Here is a 22,283-nt window from a genome sequence, read left to right on the forward strand (position 1 = left end):
CTTTGCCATCAACTACTACCGTCTGTCTTCTTCCAGCCAGCAACTCCTAATCCAAACCTCCAACTCACCCTCAATGCCATACCTCTGTATTTTTTGCAGTAGTCTACCATGGGGAACCTTATCAAACGCCTTACTAAAATCCATATACACCTCATCTACTGCTTTCCCCTCGTCCACCTCCTTAGTCACCTTCTTAAAGAATTCAATAAGGTTTGTGAGGCATGATCTGCCCTACAGAAAACCATGCTGACTATCCTTGATCACATTATTCCTATCCAGGTGTGCATAAAACCTATCCCTTACAATTCTCTCTAAGACTTTGCCCACAACAGAAGTGAGACTCACCGGCCTATAGTTACTAGGGTTATTCCTACTTCCCTTCTTGAATAAGGGAACCACATTTGCTAGCCTCCAGTCTTCTGGCACTACTCCTGTAGACAACGAGGACATAAAAATCAAGGCCAATGGCTCTGCAATCTCCTCCCTTGCTTCCTAGAGAATCCTAAATGCCATCGGTCCCGGGGACTTATCTATTTTCACCCTTTCCAGAATTTCCAACACCTCTTCCCTACATACCTCAAAGCCATTCAGTCAAAGAGTTGTTCAGCATGGAAACACCCTTCGGTCCAACCCGTCCATGCCAACCAGATATCCCAACCCAATCTAGTCCCACTTGCCAGCATCCAGCCCATATCCCTCCAAACCCTTCCTATTCCCATCCAAGTACCTCTTAAATGTTGCAATTGTACCAGCCTCCACCACATCCTCTGGCAGCTCATTCCATACACGTACCACCCTCTGCATGAAAAAGTTGCCCCTTAGGTCTCTTTTATATCTTTCCCCTCAGACCCTAAACCTGTGCCCTCTAGTTCTGGACTCCCTCACCCCAGAGAAAATACTTTGCCGATTTATCCTATCCATGCCCCTCATAATTTTGTAAACTTCTATAAGGTCACCCCTCAGCCTCCGACGCTCCAGGGAAAACAGCCCCAGCCTGTTCAGCCTCTCCCTGTAGCTCAGATCCTCCAACCCTTCTAGATCTTTTCTGAACCCTTTCAAGTTTCACAACATCTTTCCGCTAGGAAGGAGACCAGAATTGCACGCAATATTCCAACAGTGGTCTAACCAATGTAGTGTACAGCGACAACATGACCTCCCAACTCCTGTACTCAATACTATGACCAATAAAATAAAGCATACCAAACGCCTCCTTCACTATTCTATCTACCTGTGACTCCACTTTCAAGGAGCTATGAACCTGCACTCCAAGGTCTCTTTGTTCAGCAACACTCCCTAGGACCTTACCATTAAGTGTATAAGTCCTGCTAAGATTTGCTTTCCCAAAATGCAGCACCTCGCATTTATCTGAATTAAACTCCATCTGCCACTTCTCAGCCCATTGGCCCATCTGGTCCAGATCCTGTTGTAATCTGAGGTAACCCTCTTCGCTGTCCACTACACCTCCAATTTTGGTATCATTTGCAAACTTACTAACTGTACCTCTTGTGCTCGCATCCAAATCATTTATGGAAATGATAAAAAGTAGAGGGCCCAGCACCGATCCTTGTGGCACAGACCTCCAGTCTGAAAAACAACCCTCCACCACCACCCTCTGTCTTCTACCTTTGAGCCACTTCTGTATCCAAATGGCTAGTTCTCCCTGTATTCTGAGATCTAACCTTGCTAATCAGTCTCCCATGGGGAACCTTGTCAAATGCCTTACTGAAGTCCATATAGATCACATCTACTGCTCTGCCCTCATCAATCTTCTTTGTTACTTCAAAAAGCTCAATCAAGTTTTTGAGACATGATTTCCCACGCACAAAGCCATGTTGACTATCCCTAATCAGTCCTTACCTTTCCAAATACATGTACATCTTGTCCCTCAGGATTCCCTCCAACAACTTGCCCACCACCAAGGTCAGGCTCACCGGTCTATAGTTCCCTGGCTTGTCTTTACCGCCCTTCTTAAACAGTGGCACCACGTTAGCCAACCTCCAGTCTTCCGGCACCTCACCTGTGATGATCGATGATACAAATATCTCAATAAGGGGCCCAGCAATCACTTCTCTAGCTTCCCACAGAGTTCTCGGGTACACCCGATCAGGTCCTGGGGATTTATCCGCCTTTAATCGTTTCAATGCATCCAGCACTTCCTCCTCTGTAATCAGTACATTTTGCAAGATGTCACCATCTATTTCCCTACAGTCTATATCTTCCATATCCTTTTCCACAGTAAATACTAATGCAAAATATTTATTTAGTATCTCCCCCATTTTCTGTGGCTCCACACAAAGGCCGCCTTGCTGATCTTTGAGGGGCCCTATTCTCTCCCTAGTTACCCTTTTGTCCTTAATATATTTGTAAGATCCCTTTGGATTCTCCTTAATTCTATTTGCCAAAGCTATCTCATGTCCCCGTTTTGCCCTCCTGATTTCCCTCTTAAGTATACTCCTACTTTCTTTATACTCTTCTAAGGATTCACTCGATCTATCCTATCTATATCTGACATATGCTTCCTTCTTCTTCTTAACCAAACCCTCAATTTCTTTAGTCATCCAGCATTCCCTATAGTTACCAGCCTTCCCTTTCACCCTGACAGGAATATACTTTCTCTGGATTCTTGTTATCTCATTTCTGAAGGCTTCCCACTTTCCAGCTGTCCCTTTTACCTGCGAACATCTGCCTCCAATCAGCTTTTGAAAGTTCTTGTCTAATACCTTCAAAATTGGCCTTTCTCCAATTTAGAACTTCAACATTTAGATCTGGTCTATCCTTTTCCATCACTATTTAAAAACTAATCGAATTATGGTTGCTGGCCACAAAGTGCTCCCCCACTGACACCTCAGTCACCTGCCCTGCCTTATTTCCCAAGAGTAGGTCAAGATTTGCACCTTCTCTGGTAGGTACATCCTGAAGAAGGGCTTATGCCCGAAACATCGATTCTCCTGTTCCTTGGATGCTGCCTGACCTGCTGTGCTTTTCCAGCAACACATTTTCAGCTAGGTACATCCACATACTGAATCAGAAAATTGTCTTAAGAAATTCCTCTCCATCTAAACCTTTAACATTATGGCAGTTCCAGTCGATGTTTGGAAATTTAAAATCCCCAACCTTACAGATAGCTGAGATCTCCTTACAAGTTTGTTTCTCAATTTCCCTCTGACTATTGGGGGAGTCTATAATACAATCCCAATAAGGTGATCATCCCTTTCTTATTTCTCAGTTCCATCCAAATAACTTCCCTCGATGTATTTCCAGTGTTTTGTGAGAATCTTTAGATGCGACATTAAACCAGCCTGCCTTTTCAGATGGACGTAAAAGATCCGTTGGCACTCTTTTGAAGAGCATGGAATTATTCCCAGTGCCCTGGCTAATATCTGTCCCTTAACTGACTTTACATACAGTTTATCTGCTGTTTTTTCATGTTGTTTGTGGGAACTTGCTGTACATAAATTGACTGCCATGCTTCCTTTTTTTAAGAGTAACTAGACAGTCAAAAGTATTTACAGTAATTGGTCCTGAAATACTTTGGGTGCCAGGCTTTCATAAAAGGCACTAAATGTAAGTTTTCCTTTCAGTCAATTAACACAAACTGATATTAGACAAACTCCAGGTTACTAAGCAGAGCAGTGATTGGATAAAAAATAGTAACGCAGGTTTTGAGAGAACCGATCTTAGAACAAAGAACAAAGAAAATTTACAGCCCAGGAACAGGCCCTTCGGCCCTCCTAGTCTGAGCCGATCCAAATGTACTGTCTAAACCTGTCGGTCAATTCCTAAGCATCTGTATCCCTCTGCTCCCCACCTACTCATGCATCTGTCCAGACGCATCTTAAATGAATCTACCGTGCCTGCCTCAACCACCTTTGCTGGTAATGTGTTCCAAACGCCCACCACTCTGTGTGGATTTTAGTCAATAACACCCTTATTACCTTGGATAAAATGACATGGAGGGAGGAGGATTAAAGTAATAAAGTTTAAACCTGACTAAATCTTTACAATGCATCTGAGGAATTAATAGTACAGTTAGAAATAAATGGGTTTGATGCTAATCACCACAATAAAGATATGGTTACAAGGTGACCCAAGTTGTGTGTGGCCAGCAGAGACATTAGTACAGTTAGAGGTGAGCGTTGCAAAGATAATATGGGGATTTGAATCTTCAGATCAGCTGGAGAAACTAAACTTTGGGGGGCATGATGTAGTAGTCACTATCAGAATTAAGCCTGTATCATCATGGACTTGAAGTTCAGAAAGCATTTTCACTTAACATTGTGAATCATGATTCTCTATCTGTGAAGCTGTGAATTCTGTTTTTATTCATTTGTGGGACTTGGGTGTCATCAGCTGGTCAGCATTGATCGCCCATCCCTATTTGCCCTTCTTGAATTGCTGCAGTCCACTTGCTGTGGGTTGACCCACAATGCCGGTAGGGAGGGAATTCCAGGGTTTTGACCCAACGACTGTGAAGGAATGGCAGTATATTTCCAAGTTAGGGTGGTGAGTGGCATGGAGGGAATTTGCAGGTGGTGGTGTTCCCAAATACCTGCTGCCCTTGTCCTTCTCGGTGGAAGTGATCGTGGATTTGGAAGGTGCTGTCTAAGGATCTTTGAGTTTCTGCAGTGCATCTTGTAGATAGTACACACTGCTGCTGCTGAAAGCTGTGATGGAACGACTGAATGGCACCACACCAAAAACAATCAAGCAGGTTGCTTTGTCCTGGATTGTGTCAAATTTCTTGTGCTGGAAGAGCTGCACCCATCCAGGCAAGTGGGCAGTATTCCATCATACTCCTGACTTGTCTTGTAGATGATGAATAGACTTTAGGGTATCAGGAGGTGAGTTGTTCACTGCAGTAACCCTAGTCTCTGACCTGTTCCTGTAGCCACTGTGTTTATGTGGTGAGTCCAGTCGAGCTTCTGGTCAATGGTAACCCCAAGGATGTTGACAGTGGGGAATCAGTGATGGTAATACTGATGAATATCAAGGGGCGGTAGTTAGTGTCTCTTATTGATCATAGTCATTGTCTGTCTGGCATTTGTGTGGCACGAATGTTACTTGCCACTTTGTCAGCCAAAGCCTGGATATTGTCCAGATCTTGTTGCATTTGAGCATGGACTGCTTCAGTATCTGAGGAGTCGCAGATACTCAGAATACTCAAGTATCAAATATTTTCAAGATGGAGATTGATAGATTTGTGAACATAAAGAGCATTAAGGAATGCGGTTACTGTGGGAAAGTGCTGTTAAGAGGATCAGCTGAAATCTCATTAAATAATAAAGCAAGTTTGAATGGCCTGCTGCTCACTTTTCCTGTGACTATTCAGCAGCATGCTTGCTTGAGAATGTATGAGAAGTTCTGAATTGTCTGAGGGTAGCTCATAGTCATTCCTCAATTTTTGCTTTCTGATATTTAACGGTAAGTTTTAATTATGCTTTCTGATGTATCAAAACATATCACTAACATTAAAAAAATTGTGAGCAATAAAGATATTATAGCTATTCAAGAGAAAAAAATTGTCATTGGCTAAATGGCTGCTTAAGTGAAAATTTTGTGGTCAACCAATTGAAAGGTGACTTTTTAAAAAAAAAAAATCATGACTTTTATTCTAACCTTGTTGTTCTGGGATTTTTCTGTGGAATCCATGGTCAAGTTGCTGCTTCATCTGACCATCTCTATATCAGACCATACATCAGCCACTAGAATATGCACTACAGAAGTGTCAGATGGTGTTTTTTTTTCTTGTTTTTATTTTGATTCCAGCTGCTTGCTCATATTTCTAACTTCCATACAGTATGACTCTCTGGCTGTATATAAAGATAAATTCTGGTTTAAGCATAATGTAAATTTGAGAGTATGGTGTATGCATGCAACAAAAAACTTAAAACCTTTTATTAAATTTTCAATAGAATAATAATTATTTATTAGTAGCTTTGAATTGTAAAATAACAGATAAAACTCTATTTTGTGTATTTCACAGCAATAATGCTGTTTAACATGTTTGGAGTTCCCCTTGTTGGAGCAGATGTCTGTGGTTTTCATTGGACCACCACTGAAGAACTCTGTGTGCGCTGGATGCAACTTGGATCATTCTACCCCTTTATGCGGAATCACAATGACTGGAAACAACCGGTTAGTCCTTTAGAGACCATTAAGTAACTGACATTGACTTACTGAATTACTAATTTTAGTTATTTTGGAAGTGTGTGTATGTGTATATATAGAGTACCTTTTTCGAATGCAGTGTGAAATTAAAAGATTAATCATAAGAATTCTATCCTGTTTATAGATCCTGTGAAAAAAACTTTCAGAGTTACCTATACCATTTCTAAATGGAAAAGGATATTAATTCCAAAGCAAAGTTTACCCTGTGTCATTCTTTTAGTTTTTAACAATGTTTGGTAAGAAGCTGAAGGAGGGTTTGGGAGAAGAGCAACTTTGAAAGGAAATTTTTTTTTAAGGAATGAATTCTAAAAGTCCAGCATTTCTGAACCATTTGGACCCTCCCTTCCACAATATTGGAGCTTCAGTTCCAGTCTGAATCTGGATTTGAAAGAGGAACACTCGTCTGAGAAACTGGTGCATGGCTGTGTTCCGGAAGTAGATGGGAGGCATAAGACAATGATTGTGAGATCAGAAATGGAGACTGGACACAATTGAAAACAGGGAGTAGACGAGCACCCATTCACATAGCAAACACCATTAGAACAAATCTTGCACTGGTCATGGATTATATGCCTCAATAAAACAAAGCATTCGATTGATTGACTTTCTTTAAAGGCTTACTGTATACAATGGGAAAGACACCATGAGGGAAAGGAATGAAAATTCTAATGTGAAGCTCAGTCTGAGATCTTTTGGATGTTGCCCTTTTTATATTAAAAAAAATTAGCATCTAAGGTTTTAAGATTAGAGTGCAGGAAGTGTACTCTGCTAGTTCAAAAAAAGGCTTCCAAAAGAATGAAAGCAAAGCACTTATAAAGCTAAAAACACTAAGTAGATCTGAGTCGAAAGTGTGGTACCAGAAAAGCACAGCATGTCAGGCATGATCCGAGAAGCAGAAGAATTGACGTTTCGGGCATAAGTCCTTCATCGGGAACGAGGCTCACTTTTTCCCACCTAAGTAGATCTGGCAGTATCTCGGCAGAGATGGTCAATATTTGAAATTGGACATTAATTGACTTCCAGACTTCAATATTAATGTAAGCAAAAATTAGTTCCAGGCCATCCTCACTCTGTCAGGTACTTTTGAGGATTTGTCCAAAGTCAGCTGCTGGTGATGCCTTGATCTGATCTTGTAGATCATTTCTGTGATCTGCTTCTGCATGCTCATTTGTTCAATAGTTTCGAAGGTTGAGACCTAATACTAGTTCCATTCATTTCACAATCTCTATAAAACGGTTTCTGATGTAAATGGACGTTTTACTTCTGGATGTGAATACCAATTGTAAAATGAATTTGATTTTGTTTTCCAGTCTCAGGAGCCATATGTCTTCAGTGAGTCCGCACAATCAGCAATGCGAAAAGCTCTCTTCTTGCGATACATGTTGTTGCCTTTCCTCTACACACTTTTTCACAGAGCTCACTCAGCTGGAGAAATGGTTGTCCGGCCATTGTCATTTGAGTTAGTTGCCTTTTTCAATTTCTATGTATTTTAAAAAAAGAAATCTTCCCTAGTGAGATTGGTAATTAATAGCTGTACAGAAAGCTGAATTGACACTAATTCAAATCTTGTTTTGCCTATGGATTAATTTTAGTTCAGTATGATTTTAATCCAAAACGAGAACACATGGAACCAGAAGTGATCATGATTCATGTCAGTAATGAATGGGAGGTAGAAGACAGTTGGAATAAAGGATTTGCTTAGAATACACCAAAAGTACTGTAAGCAAGTCGGAATACTGCATTTAAGGAAAGCTATGGAATATTTGGAGCAATGATTTACCAAGATGATGTCCAGACTCCAAAATACAAATTACTCAAAGATTACATAAACTAGCATTGTATTTCTTTTCGGCACATTGTGATTTTAATTAAAAGTTTAAGATAATGGAGGAACAAGTAAAGAGTAACTAACTGTCTAGAGAATCTTGGGCAAAGAGGTATTGTCTGCATTTTGGAAGCAGACCATTCAAGAGTGGGAAATACGTGTGAAACAAAAGCACGTAGAACTTATTCAACCACACTCTGTAACGTTATGGTGAGGCGTAGCCCCTATTCTATCATTATCACTGTGCTAGAGGATCAATCTTGGCTCAATATGAAGTATCCGAGGGCATACAAAAAACAGCAAAAGACCTATGTAAAATTGAGATGTCAGTCTATTCAAGCTACAACACAACATGCAAGTCAAGCAGTGCAAGGAGGGATGAGACAGAACTAAATGATCCCACACCACTGGATCAAATCGAGGCTCTGTAGCCCTACCACATCTAGTCAGAAAGGTTGGTGACAAGTGAACCACTCACTGGAAGAGGAAGCTTCTCAAATATTCCCATCCCTTTTGATAGAGGAGTCGAGCACATCAGTACAAAGGATAAAATGTTGAAGTATTTGAAAGCATGTTAAGCCAGATGTGCTGAAAGAAAGGTGTTCAAAAAATTATGTTAATGCATAACTGTGTGTACTTTGTATGCCGAGAATAACTAGATTGGCTGTTAACCACCACAATCAGCTCCCGCGGTCCTCAGCACCAAAAATGCCAATCTTTAATCAAATTGCTTCACCCCATGTCTTATCAAAAACTGAAGGCACCAGATACTAGGAAGGCAGTGGGGCCTTGACAACATTCCAGGAATAATACTTTTTAAAATTAGATTTTTTACAGTGTGGAAACAGGCCCTTCGGCCCAACAAGTCCACACCGACCCGCTGAAGTGCACCCACCCCGACCAATTCCCCTACATTTACCCCTGCACCTAACACTAGAGGCAATTTAGTGTGGCCAATTCACCTAACCTGCACATTTTTGGATTGTGGGAGGAAACCAGAGTACGGTGGAAACCCACGCAGACACTGGGAGAATGTGCAAACTCCACACAGTCAGCCGCCTGAGGCGGGAATTGAACCTGGGTCTCTGGCGCTGTGAGGCAGCAGTGCTAACCACTGTGCCACCGTGCCGCCCACTAAAGCCATGAAGCCTGAAGGCATGTGCTCTAGAACTTGTCATGCTCCTAGCCAAGCTGTTCTAGTACAGCTGCACCACTGGCATCTACTTGGCAAAAAGCAGAATAAATCCAACCTGACAGTTAGTACCCCTTAAGTCTACACTCAATCAGCAAAAGATTATCTAGACAATAGGTGCAGGAGTAGGCCATTCTGCCCTTCGAGCCTGCACCACCATTCAATATGATCATGCCTGATCATCCTTAATCAGTGTCCTGTTCCTGCCTTATGTCCATAACCCCTGATTCTACTATCCTTGAGAGCTCTATCTAACTCTTAAATGAATCCAGAGACTGGGCCTCCACTGCCCTCTGGGGCAGAGCATTCCACGCAGCCACCACTTTCTGGGTGAAGAAGTTTCTCAAGCAACATTTACTCAACAATAATCTACTTAGTTTGAATTTTCAGGCCCACTCGGATCCTGGTTACACTGAAGCATGGGATAGAAAAGCTGAACTTGAAGGGAAGAGCAGGTGACTTCCCTTGCCATAAAGGCAGCATTTGAATGAGATTAGCATCAAGAAACCACAGCAAAACTGGGGTCAATGGGAATCAAAGGGAAATCTCTCCTGGTTACAGTCATACCAAGCACAAAGTGGTTGTAGTATGGGAGATTGGTCATTTCAATCCCAGCACATCTCTGCTGTAGTCCTCTGACAACATTCCAAGAAGTTCAACACCATCAATAACACTACACTACTTGAATGAGCACCCTATCCAATGGTTTGAGCATTCACTACCTCAACCACATTCACAATACCAGTAGTATCTATTGTCTACAAGACTCCCCACACAGTTTCTTCCAAACCTGTGACCTCTATCACTAATAGTAAGGAAAAGGGCAGCAACAAGGAAATAACCATCTGCAAATTCCTCTCCATGGCACACACCACCCTGACTCTTTGCACTATATCACCTTTGCTGACACTGTGGCAAAATCTTGGAACTTCCTAATAACATTATGGGTGTACCTACACCACATGGACCGCAGCGAACGATACCTTCAATGGCAGTTATATGGGGACAATAAATGTTGGCCTAACCACTGAACACATTACGTGAATGAACTTTGGAAAAGCTCTTCAAAATGCAATTTATGCAAGAAATATTCATTTTAAATTGAGATGTTGATGAATTTTCATGAAACGGTACTCAGGATATTGAGTAAAGGTGGGCATATAGATTAGGTTTCAGGATGTGTTGAGTGATATTGTTGAAGCTTCAGTCCTTTACCAGCAATGTTATCTGGCTTAGAGGAATAGACATTTAAATGCAAGTCTGTAGATGATGGTAAATTATAAGGAAACAGTAAGTAGTGTGATAAGCGAGAAAAGGAAAGTGCACGACACACAGTTCCATTGTGAAAGCATTAACTTACTTGCTTTGGATTTGTAAATAATGAATTGATAAATATTGATGGTAAGCAACAAGAAACCACAAAGGAATTTGGATATGCATGTAGCTCACTTAAACTATTGCAAAAGCTAACTTTTTTTTTTGTTTGTTGGCCTTTTTTCCCCTAAGGGGACAGAATTACAAATAGCATTAAATCATGCTGTTGCTGCACAAAGCATTGGTCAAACATGATTTGAAGTATTAAGTTTTCTATTGGGGAGCGAACCACAGGAAAAAGATTGATTTTGGAAGGGGTACAGTGTGGATTTGTCAGAACAATAACAGGTCTGAAGTGTTAAGGAGAAACTACAGAAACTTGGCTTGTACTTCCTTTCATTGAAATAGTTTAAGGATGGTCTAACAGAGCGGTTTTATAATAAGAGTTTTGATCAATTCGATAAAAGGAAACTTTTTTTTCAGTGTAGGATTTGAGACTATTTAAGACCTATTTTAAAATTAGACTTTCTAGGAATGAAATCTGTTAACACATTTTCCATGGAATGAATAGGAGGAATGTGGAACTTCCCCAAAAAGACTGATAACTGAGGTCAAGGAAACTTTTGAGCATGATAAATATATTTTTGTTGGCTAAATGTATTAAATAATTTGAAATAAAGACATGTAAAATGAGTTGATCTGTGAATTAACCTTAATCAAGTTGAATGGCAGGCTGTAAGTGCTGAATGTTCCTATGATCATTGACCCAGTTGCAAACAGTAATTATTTTTGCTGGACCCTGAAAGTGTATACAATTTTAAGCACCTTGTATTTTAAATTATAATTCAATATAGTCTACATGCAACTTGCATATACCAAGTGAGATGTCAAAAGGACAAAATGATCTTGAATCTAATTGTGATCTGAGCCAGATGCTTGGAGTAACTGTGGGCTTATGTTTGTAGACAGTTTCTTATTTAAAGAGGACCAGTTGTTCAAATTCACCTCAGAGCAGTTAAATTTGTTTGATATTTCACCAGTGAAATACTGAAATTTTTGAGACCCCATTTACCAGCGATTTCTCAAATGTTTATAAGGATGTCCTTCACTGTTGTTATCATTGGGTGGTTTCTTGTCAGGAGCAATTATAATGTCTCCTTTAGGACATCTTTAAGAAAAATAATCCAAGTAGTTTTGTCAGATCTCTTGTGTTGGAGTTAATTCATATACCAATATGCTATCCTTTGCTTTAGATTCCCTCAAGATCCAAACACTCCAAGCATTGATCGTCAGTTCATGTGGGGTGAGACACTCCTCATCACTCCAGTATTGGAACCTAAAGCATTGGAAGTGTCCGGCTACTTTCCTCCAACAACATGGTACAAGCTGTATGATGTAAGTGTTATGTTATGTTGCATTCTTGACTATGATGCATCCAATGCCATTTTGGATTGTATATAGTACTAACTCCATGGGCTTACTGCAATCTACATTTGTGCCATTCTCTGATCTGACACAGCATTCAAATTAGACCAAAATGCTTGTACAATTGCCTTGCACATTTTTTTTGTTAGTTTAGTTTATGTGCTCAGCACTTACTACATGAAGGCTAGGTTGGGAAACCCCATACAAAATATCTACTTTATTCAAATCTGTGAATCACATTGATTCAGCTAAAATCAAACTAATTATTTAGTTAAGTGTAGTATTTGGTTGTACATGTACAATTTACCTTTATTTTAATATATCTTCCTGTGATCTTATTTTAACCTTTTTTAGGGTTCTGTTATCCATAGCAAAGGTCAGTACATAATACTGCAGGCGCCATTGGATACTATTAATGTCCATATACGAGGAGGATGCATTTTACCTACACAGGTAAGGGTATATATGACTTCAGTGGAGATGAATGGTACAAAGTGAGTGATAAGAGCTCAGATGCTTCTTAAACAATCAACCTGATTTCCATTCCCAGGTTTCTTGCCTGCTGATATTTAATTTTGGTGTAACAGAAGAGGGAATCCTTTTTCAAAAGCTCCCCTTTTTAACCTTTTTTTATCCTCTTGCTTCATTTGAAGTGCCTTTTTTTTTAACATGTCTTATTTCCTGGTCATGTCTCGCCTCACTGATTAAATTGCATTGTTAATGAGGCCTGCGATTGAACGGCTCGAGTTAGAATATAGAAACAGAACAGTACAGCATAGTACAAGCCCTTCGGCCCATGGTTATCTTAATCAAAGATCAACCTAACCTACACAATCCTCCATTTACTGCTGTCCATGTGCTTGTTCAGCAGTTGCTTAAATATTCCTCATGTCTCTGACTCAACTACCACTGCTGGCAGTGCATTCCACGCACCCAACACTCTGTGTAAAGAACCTATCTTGCATCTCCCCTATACCTTCCTCCACTCACCTTTAAAAGTTTGATCCCTCATAACAGCAATTTCTGACCTGAGTGCATTCCACGCACCCAACACTGTGTAAAGAACCTATCTTGCATCTCCCCTATACCTTCCTCCACTCACCTTTAAAAGTTTGATCCCTCATAACAGCAATTTCTGACCTGGGGAAAAGTCTCCGGCTACCAACTCTATCTATGCCTCTCCCCTAATCTTGTACACCTCTGTCAAGTCACCTCTCTTCCTTCTCTCCAGTGTGAAAAGCCCCAGCTCACTCAACATCTCTTTGTAAGACAAGCCCTCCAGGCAGCATCCTGGTCGATCTCTTCTACACCCCCTCTAAAGCATCTATATCCTTCCCATAATGAGGTGACCAGAACTGAACACAATATTCCACAAGTACACTAACCAGGGTTGTATAGAGCCGCAGAAAAACCTCATGGCTCTGAAACTAACTCACTCCCCCCCCCCCCCCCCCCCCCCCGTTAATGAAAGCCAAAACACCTTACGATGCCTTAACAACCCTATCAACCCTGATGGAAACTTTGAGGGATCTATGTACATGGCCCCCAAGATCCTGCTGTTCCTCCACACCACCAAGAATCCTGTCTTTAACCCAGTATTCAGCATTCAAATTTGACCTTCCAAAATGACTCATTTCACATTTGTCCAGGTTGAACACCATCTGCCACTGCTCAGCTCAGCTCTGCATCTTGTCAATGTCTTGTGGTAGCCTACAACAGCTCTCAACACTATCTACAATACCACCGATCTTTGTGTCATCGGCAAGCTTACTAACTCACCTTCCACTTCATGACATTTTATAAAAACTACAAAGAGCAGAGGCCCAAGGACAGATCCCTGTGGGACAGCACTGGTCACCGACCTTCAGGCGGAATACTTTCCAACCACTACCACTCGCTGTCTTCTTTTAATCAGCCAATTCTGTATCAAGACAGCCAAATTTCCTTGTATCCCATACCTCCTAACTTTCTGAATGAGCCTACAGTGGGGAATCTTATCGAATGCCCTACAGGAGTCAGAGTCATAGAGATGTACAGCATGGAAACAGACCCTTCGGTCCAACCCCTCCATGCCGACCAGATATCCCAACCCGATCTAGTCCCACCTGCCAGCACACGGCCTGTATCCCTCCAAACCCTTCCTATTCATATACCCATCCAGATGCCTCTTAAATGTTGCAATTGTACCAGCCTCCACCACATCCTCTGGCAGCTCATTCCATACATGTACCACCCTCTGCGTGAAAAGGTTGCCCCTTGGGTCTCTCTTATATCTTTCCCCTCTCACCCTAAACCTATGCCCTCTAGTTCTGGACTCCCCGACCCCAGGGAAAAGACTTTTCTAATTATCCTATCTATGCCCCTCATAATTTTGTAAACCTCTATAAGGTCACCCCTCAGCTCCAGGGAAAACAGCCCCAGCCTGTAAATCTATATATATCAACCTTCATCAACTTGCCTCATCATATCCTCAAAGCACTCATAAGGCTTGTGAGGCATGACCAGCTCCTCATAAAGCCATGCTGACTATCTTTAATCAAACTATGTTTCTCCAAGTTGTCATAAATCCCATCTCTCAGAATTATTTCCAGTACCTTGCTTACCACAAACCGAAGACTGACTGGTCTGTAATTCCCAGGGATTTCACTATTCCCTTTCTTGAACAGAGGAACAACATTCGCCTCTCTCCGATCATCCAGTACTACTCCCATGGAGTGTGAGGATGTAAACAGGGTAGCTAGGAAAGAACTCAAATGGACTGAGAAGAGCTCGGAGGGGACAAAAAAAAGGCCTTGATTGGGAAGGATTAGGGAAACCCAAAAGTGTTCTACATTTACATGAGGAATAACAGAATGATAAGAGAGGGTAGGGCCGATGGGTGATAGTGGAGGGAACTTGTGTCTGGAGTCTCAAGAGGTAGGGGATAACTTTGTGCCAGATCCTTGCTTCCTCAATCTTAAGTAAGCTTCCTTCTTGCTCTTGACGAGAGCTCTTTTTCTCTTATCATCCAAGGCTCCATCACCTTACCATTCCTTGCCTGTCTCAGTGGAACAAAGTTATCCAACACTCGCAACAAGTGCTCCTTGAACAGCATCCACATTTCTGTTGTGCATTTCCTGTAGAACAATTGTTCCCAATTTATATTCCACAACTCCTGTCTAATAGCAGTATAATTTTCCCTCCATTAATTAAATTCCTTCCCATACTGTCTGTTCCTATCCCTGTCCATGGCTATGGTAAAGGTGAGGCAGTTGTGGTCACTGTCACCGAAATGCTGTCTCACCAAGTGATCTGACACCTGGTCTGGCTTGTTGCCGAGCACCAAAGCCAATATGGCCTACCATCTACATATTGAGTCATGAATCCTTCCTGGATACACCTGATAAAATTGGCTCCATCCAGACCATCTGCATTAAGGACGTTCCAATCAATATCGGGGCAGTTGAAGTCACCCATAACAACAACTCTGTCACATCTGCACCTTTGCAAGATCTGCTGTCTAATCTGTTCTTCAATCACTCTTCTGCTATTTTGGGGGGGTCTACAGAAAACATCCAATAAAGTGACTGATCCTTCCTTTTCCTGTTACAGACTTCCACCCATACTGACTCAGTAGACAAACCCTTCTCAACAATCTCCTCTTTTTTTTTGCAGCTGTGATGCACTCTTTAATTAACAATGCTACAACCCCCTTACCCCGCTCCTTGTTCTTTTTAAAAGATCTAAACCCTGGATCATCCAGCAACCATTCCTGCCCCTGTCTCAGTTATGGCCACAACATTGTAGTTCCAAGTTATGCTCCATGTTCGAAGTTCCTCTTATTCCTGACACTCCTTGCATTGAAACAGACACACTTGAACCCATCCCTTTGCCCTATCAACTGTGTATCTTTCCTGACAGACTCTCTGCATTCTATTTATGCCCATTCAACAACTATCCTCTCCTCTGATCTGTAGCTCTAGTTCCCATCCCCCTGACAAAGTAGTTTAAACCCTCCCAAAGTGCTCTGGCAAATCTCCCATCCAGGACATTGGTGTCTCTCCAGTTTAAATGCAACCCGTCCTTCACGTACAGGTCCCACCTTCCCCAGAAGGTACTCCAATGATATACGTATCTGAAGTCCTCCCTCCTGCACTAGCCTTGTAGCCATTTGTTTAACTGCACTCTCTCTTCCTGTTCCTCACCTCACTTGCATGTGGCACTGTTAGTAATCCTGAGATTACGACTCAGCCCATCCTGCTTTTTAGCTTCCAACCTAACTCTGAGATCATTTTTTAGGTCCTCATCCCTTTTCCTAGTTATGTCATTGGCTAATGTGCACTACGACTTCTGGCTGCTCATTCTCCCCCTCAATCAGAGACATCCTGAACCTTGGCACCCAGGATGCAACATACTTTCTCGGAGTCCCATTCACGACCACAGAATTGGCTTTCCATTCCTTAACTATTGAGTCTCCTACCACTAGTGCTTTTCTGTTCTACTGCCTTCCCTTCTGAGCCACAGAGCCAGACTCAATGTCAGAGACCTGACCACTATGGCTTTCCCTGGTAGGTTCCCCCACCACCCCCAACAGAATCCAAAATGGTATATTTATTATTGAGGGGAACAGCCACAGGAGAATCCCTGCATTGTCTGCCTAATCTCTTTCCGTCCCCTGACTGTAACTCATCTACCTTTTTTCCTGTACCCGAGGTGAGATTACTTTCCTGTAACTCCGCCTGCCGAATGATCCGAAGTTCATCCAACTCAGGCTCCAGATCCTTAATGTGGTTTCCGAGGAGCTGGAGTTGGGTGCACTTCCTACGTATGAAGTCAGTGGAATCACTAGTGGCGACCCTTACCTCCAACATCCTACAGGAGGAGCATGCAACTGCCTTAACATCCATTCTCACTGTTCTGAATTCCCAAAGAGACTATTGAAAGACTAGTAAACTCAGTGAATCAGCACACAGAACCCTTTGTTTTTGGTTAGAGGAGGAGGATGAGTGGGAGACACTACCTAAGTAGTGCTTCAGGTAAAGCAACTGCCCAAATATATTACCTCACTTACTCAGCAGTCTTATGTCCGCTCCCACTCAGCGTGCAGTCCACCTATGCACGAGATAAGTTATTAAAGGATTGATTTACCTTCCCGACAGCCCCTGGTCCTCCATCTCACCGCTCCTCCTGCTGCTGCAGCAAAAGTTGGTTCCATTGTTTGTGATCTGCAATTCGTTTCAAATTTTTTTAAAATAGTTCTCTCCTCAGATGCTAAGGTTTTGGTTTTTAAGCTTAAATTTCTTTCCTGATTGTATTTCCTCCAATACAGGTTATGGAGTCATACAGCACGGAAACCGTCCGACCTTCGCTCCGATCAGTCAGTGCCAGCCACAATCCCAAATTAAACTAGTCCCACGCCTGTGCTTGGCCCATATCCCTCCAAACATTTCCTATTCATGTACTTATCCAAATATCTTTTAAACATTGTGACTGTACACACATTCATCTCTTCCTCTGGAAGTTCATTCCACGCACACACCACTCTGTTTGAAAAACGAATGGGTTCCATATTTATGTTTAAATCTTTCTCCTCTCACCCTAAAGATATGTCCCCTTGTTTTGAAATCCCCTATCCTAGAGAAAAGAAACCTGCCATTTACCTTATCTATACCCCTCATGATTTATGAACCGCTATAATATCACCCCTCAACCTCATACACTCCAATGAAAAAAGTCCCAACCCCTCCTTTATAATTCAAACCTTCCATCTTCAGCAATATCCTGGTAAATCTTTTCTGAACTCTCCAGGTTAATATCTTTTCTATAACAGGGTGAGCAGAACTGGATACAGGACTCCCAAAGAGGCCTCATCAATGCCATTGATAACCTCAATATAAAGCCCCAATTCCTAAACTCAAATGAGCAATGAAGGCAAGCGTGCTAAATGCTGCCTTAACCATCCTATCTACATACCTGAACTCCTTGGTCTCTGTTCTACAACACTACCCAAAGCCCCACTTTTAATTGTACAAGTAATTTTTTGTTTAAAAGATCTTTCTATTGTACTTGTACTGGTACAATATTGTACTTCACCTGTTCTGTAACTTTTTTTACAGATTTCTCTGCAAGCAAGTTGCTTTCTTCACTGAAGTTTTCTTTGTAGTTTGCAAGTTATTTCAGCTAGGAATGCACATTGCTATAGTATTTCAGCTTTTCCTTTGGCTTTGTCAGGCAGGAACTGTTTTATTATACAGTTCTATTGGGTACCACTTAAAAATGTGCTACCCTGTACAATACAAAAACTAGATTGGCAGGTAATATAAAATGAAATCTAAATATCTCTTATTGGTACCTTCTTAACAGTGAATAGGTAGTCAGGAAACAATGACCACTTGGGGGCCAAAATGGAGATAAAGATGCAAAGAGGGATTATGAGAGAAGACGAGCAGTTAATATGAAAGGCAATCAAAAATCATCCATAATCACAGCAATAGTAAAAGCATGGTAAATGGAAGAGTAGGGCTGTTTCAATACCAAAAATGGGATTTACACATGTACATGAGAGATGGCTGAGGTGTTTTTTTTTTTGTGTGAACCAGTCCTGTTTATTTTTTTATTAACCCCCACACTACCACCTAAGTGCGATAGTGCTTATTATTTTTTTTCCCCAGCACCCATGGTGTGTGTGTGCAGGTGTGAGACACAGTGAAAGACACAAAATGCACCAATCTTTATTCAAATTCCACCACCAGGAAGATAGAAAAACACCCGGGTGGCCAGTGACAAACACTGCCCTTCACATCAAAGGGCAGTGCTGTCTGATCAAAACAGTGAAGGGGACGGAAGGGACTAAATCAAAATAGAGTTGGAGGGAATGGCTGAGGTGTTAAATGAGTACCTGTCATTTGTCATTGGCTAAAAAACAAATACTACCAAGGCCATCGTGACAGGAAGAAACTCAGTCACCAGAAGGGTTTCAAATTAATACTAATAGTACTAATAGTTTATCTAATACCTAAGTTAATAAGGGCCAGATGAGATGCATCCATGTACATTGATTGGAAATTGCAGTGTCGCTGACCAATTATTTTTTGACCTTCCATGGATTCAGGAGTAGTGTTGGAGAATTAAAAACATTTATTCCCTTTTCAAAAAACGTTGTAACAATTTTCCCAGCAATATACAGATAAGTCAGTTTATCTTTGCTGGGAAAATTCCAGAAACAATATTTAGGTAATTATTATTATTCCCATGAATTGTTTTGGAAGGTACAGCGAGGATTTGCTAAAGCAAAAGTCATGTCTAACTTGCTGGAGTTTTTTGAAGAGGATTGATGAATGAAAGGCTGTTGATGTGGTGTACACTAACTTCCAAAAGGCATTTGATACGGTATTAGACAACACACTTATGACAAGTTGCAAAAGAATCAAACAGTCCAAAGATGTGCAAGTTAGGTGGATCAGCTTTGGGAAATGCAGCGTTACAGAGATAGGAGGGTTTGATCTGATGGGATGCTCTTTGGAGGATCAGTGTTGACTTGATGGGCTAAATGGTCTGCTTTCACACTATAGGTGTGGAATTTAGTTCTTCTGATCCAGAATTTGGCAGCCACCAAAACACTGAATTGAATATAATTGTATGTCGCATATTATGATTCCAACTGAGCAGCACCCTCATTTTAGACTCAATTGTTCATCAAATGCTGCTGTCAAACATGCCTCTCTAACTCTGTGATAATGTAACAGACCATGTTTTAGTTTGCATTACTATCCATGACCCTGGTGTTCCATGGTTCTGACAGCTGCTTCATTACTACTTCATTCTTGTCATTAAATGTGCAGTATAAAGTACTTTCATAAGCAAAAACTAATACTGATGTATTTCCTTTGTTTTGATAATTATGGTTACCCAAGTGATGATATTTTAATTTACTTTCAATCAAGGAACCCAACACTACAACTGCTGCCTCTCGTAGGAACCCATTTAGTCTGATTGTGGCACTTTCTGATCAAGGAATTGCTAGAGGAGAACTCTTCTGGGATGATGGTGATAGTCTGCTGAGTTATGAAAATGGTGATTATACAGAAATTATCTTTCTGGCAAAAAATGTAAGTGTGGCTGATTTTTAAATACTTAGAATATTGATTGTTTCGAATCCTGCCTTGAAACACATCTGCACTCTAGCTATGACAACAAAATGACAGTCTGACTTTCTAATAATTTGTCAGAGTCAAAGAATTTCTGATTCGTTCTTTATACGTGAAACTCTAAATGCATAACGAAGGTAGTTAGTTATCTCAGTGTAACCCACCTATAATGTGGCAAATAGTACTGATATAATGCTGCACCTCATAATTATAGAAGAATATTAACAATAGCAAAAAAACCTAATGATTTGCAATTAAGTTCCTCAACCGGAGTAATTCTTTAGGAAATCCTAAAGAGGAAACTAGATTTAAATAAATACAAAACGACAAAAGCAACATTATACATTTCATACATTTTCTTGATCCTAACTTGTTATTAAACAGAATTCAGCAAATTTCCTTTTTGATCAATGTATTTAAACTAATTTGGGACTTTTTAATGAAGGTTACAAAAGTAAACTTCAGATGAAGATTCAAAATTGTCCAAAATCGGTGTTTTTGTCTACATACTTCTAGATTGTAATACACTCAGTGTGAGATTGAAGTATACTGACCTTGTGTGGCAGTTTATTAATTGTTGTTTTCTTTCCACGCCCTCTTCCATTTCCACACACACTTAGAATGTGCTGTTCAGTGAAATAATCCATTTGAATAGCCAGATAGACGGCCTTAAATTGGATAGTGTCATGGTGTTTGGAGTTCCGTCAGCCCCACAGAAAGTTTCTGTTAATGGATTCTGGATGTCTGACTTCTCTTACAGAACAGACACAAAGGTAAGAGCATAGGCTCTGTCTAGATAGCATTTTAAGACAGTTGATAGACAAGTCATAATTTCAAATTTGATTTGTTTTAACTGAAGGAAGTTTTTCAAGTTCATAATGTAAAGTATTTAATATACTCAAGCAAATATAGATAAATGTATTTGATAGTTATGTGCATTTCCTATATTTGATTTTCCTTTTTCCTTTTCAGGTATTAAATTTGCAGAATCTGTCTATTCTATTAAAAGAACAGTTCACAATTGCTTGGGTCTGAAGTGAAGCAGAACCTGCACCTATCAAGAAACCTACCAGAACAGAACAGACAATAATCATAAACCAATGATACTACTGACAATCGTTAAAAGGAATATTTATGGATTGTGTTTCATAGTTGGACAAAAATTACTGCCCGTCATTTGAACTTGAATTAAGGAAACAAAGATTTATTGTGCTTGGACATGGTACCAATTGCAACTTGTAACTTAATTTGGGGGGGTTCAAATGGGAGAAAGGAATCTATACTTGAGATATCTCCCCCTTTGTGGCATTCATGGCATTAAACAAAGCTTCAAAGGAAATTGAAGAACATTGTACTCTGTCACAGAGGAGCTCGGAAGCATTGCTGTAGTTTTTGGGACCTCTCTGTTTATGGTACAAACTTTATTCCTTACAGAATTCATAGTCGCAGAAAGGGGGTCCATGGTAGATTGCGGGTAACCAGGAAATGAAGAATAAAGTTATTTTTCTTACTCCTCAAAATGTCATTTGACCTAATCAGTATTTTATATTGTAACAGCATTGTGTTTTCCAAATTGCCCTTTACGTGGAAATTGCAAATTTTTAATAGAAAAGCAGAAACTCTCACCTAGCTTCATAAGAGTTGATTAATGCAAGAGACTTGTTTAATTGAGAGATGGTCAGATTACAACAATTAAAAATTATGCATTTTATGCAACTGCACTGAAAGTCTTTTTTTTACTATGGAAGTGTTCCAGGAAGACTGAAAGGTTGTGGTCTATTTTTAATAAAAAAAATTGTAGAATTGACCTTTCAGAGTGCTGCTCCTTCATCAGGTAGCTATGGAGCAGGATCATAAGACAACTTATTGCAAAATTCTGCAGAATTGTGGGATACTGTGTGTGTGTGTGTGTTTTTTCCTTTGGTACAAACTCTCTGAAATACAACTGAAAAGTAACCGGCTATTTGATTTCCGTCTGATCAGCCTGCCATGGCATCTCAACCAGTTTGAATGGTTATAGGGTGCTGTTAAAGCTGTTAGTACAGCTGTCATAGGCACTCTTAAATTCCTACATCAACTTTACAAAGGTTTGTCAAAGGCAAAAAAATTCATTTGCACTAGCAGAATTTCATTGTCTTCAGCATGGGGAAATCCCAGACAGCCCTTATTCTTTCTTTTGGAGTTACTTCGCCTTTTCCCATTGCAGTCTAAATATGCCCCTTTGCAAATAATT

At 40.6% G+C, this 22,283-nt stretch overlaps 1 protein-coding gene across 1 annotated transcript in view; it reads left to right on the forward strand.

Moving 5' to 3' along the window:
- The window catches only part of gaa (alpha glucosidase), a 49,198-nt gene extending 27,427 nt beyond the window's left edge, over positions 1–21,771 (forward strand). The window contains exons 14-20 of the mRNA XM_043714805.1: positions 5,984–6,135; positions 7,479–7,627; positions 11,753–11,894; positions 12,279–12,377; positions 19,847–20,011; positions 20,671–20,823; positions 21,023–21,771. Of these exons, the coding sequence (XP_043570740.1) occupies positions 5,984–6,135; positions 7,479–7,627; positions 11,753–11,894; positions 12,279–12,377; positions 19,847–20,011; positions 20,671–20,823; positions 21,023–21,085 (923 nt within the window). The 3' untranslated portion in view covers positions 21,086–21,771. The remainder of the gene's footprint in view (positions 1–5,983; positions 6,136–7,478; positions 7,628–11,752; positions 11,895–12,278; positions 12,378–19,846; positions 20,012–20,670; positions 20,824–21,022) is intronic.
- Positions 21,772–22,283: the final 512 nt, after the last annotated feature.

The sequence above is a fragment of the Chiloscyllium plagiosum genome, chromosome 24 (assembly GCF_004010195.1).
Source record: "Chiloscyllium plagiosum isolate BGI_BamShark_2017 chromosome 24, ASM401019v2, whole genome shotgun sequence".
Lineage (NCBI taxonomy): Eukaryota > Metazoa > Chordata > Chondrichthyes > Orectolobiformes > Hemiscylliidae > Chiloscyllium > Chiloscyllium plagiosum.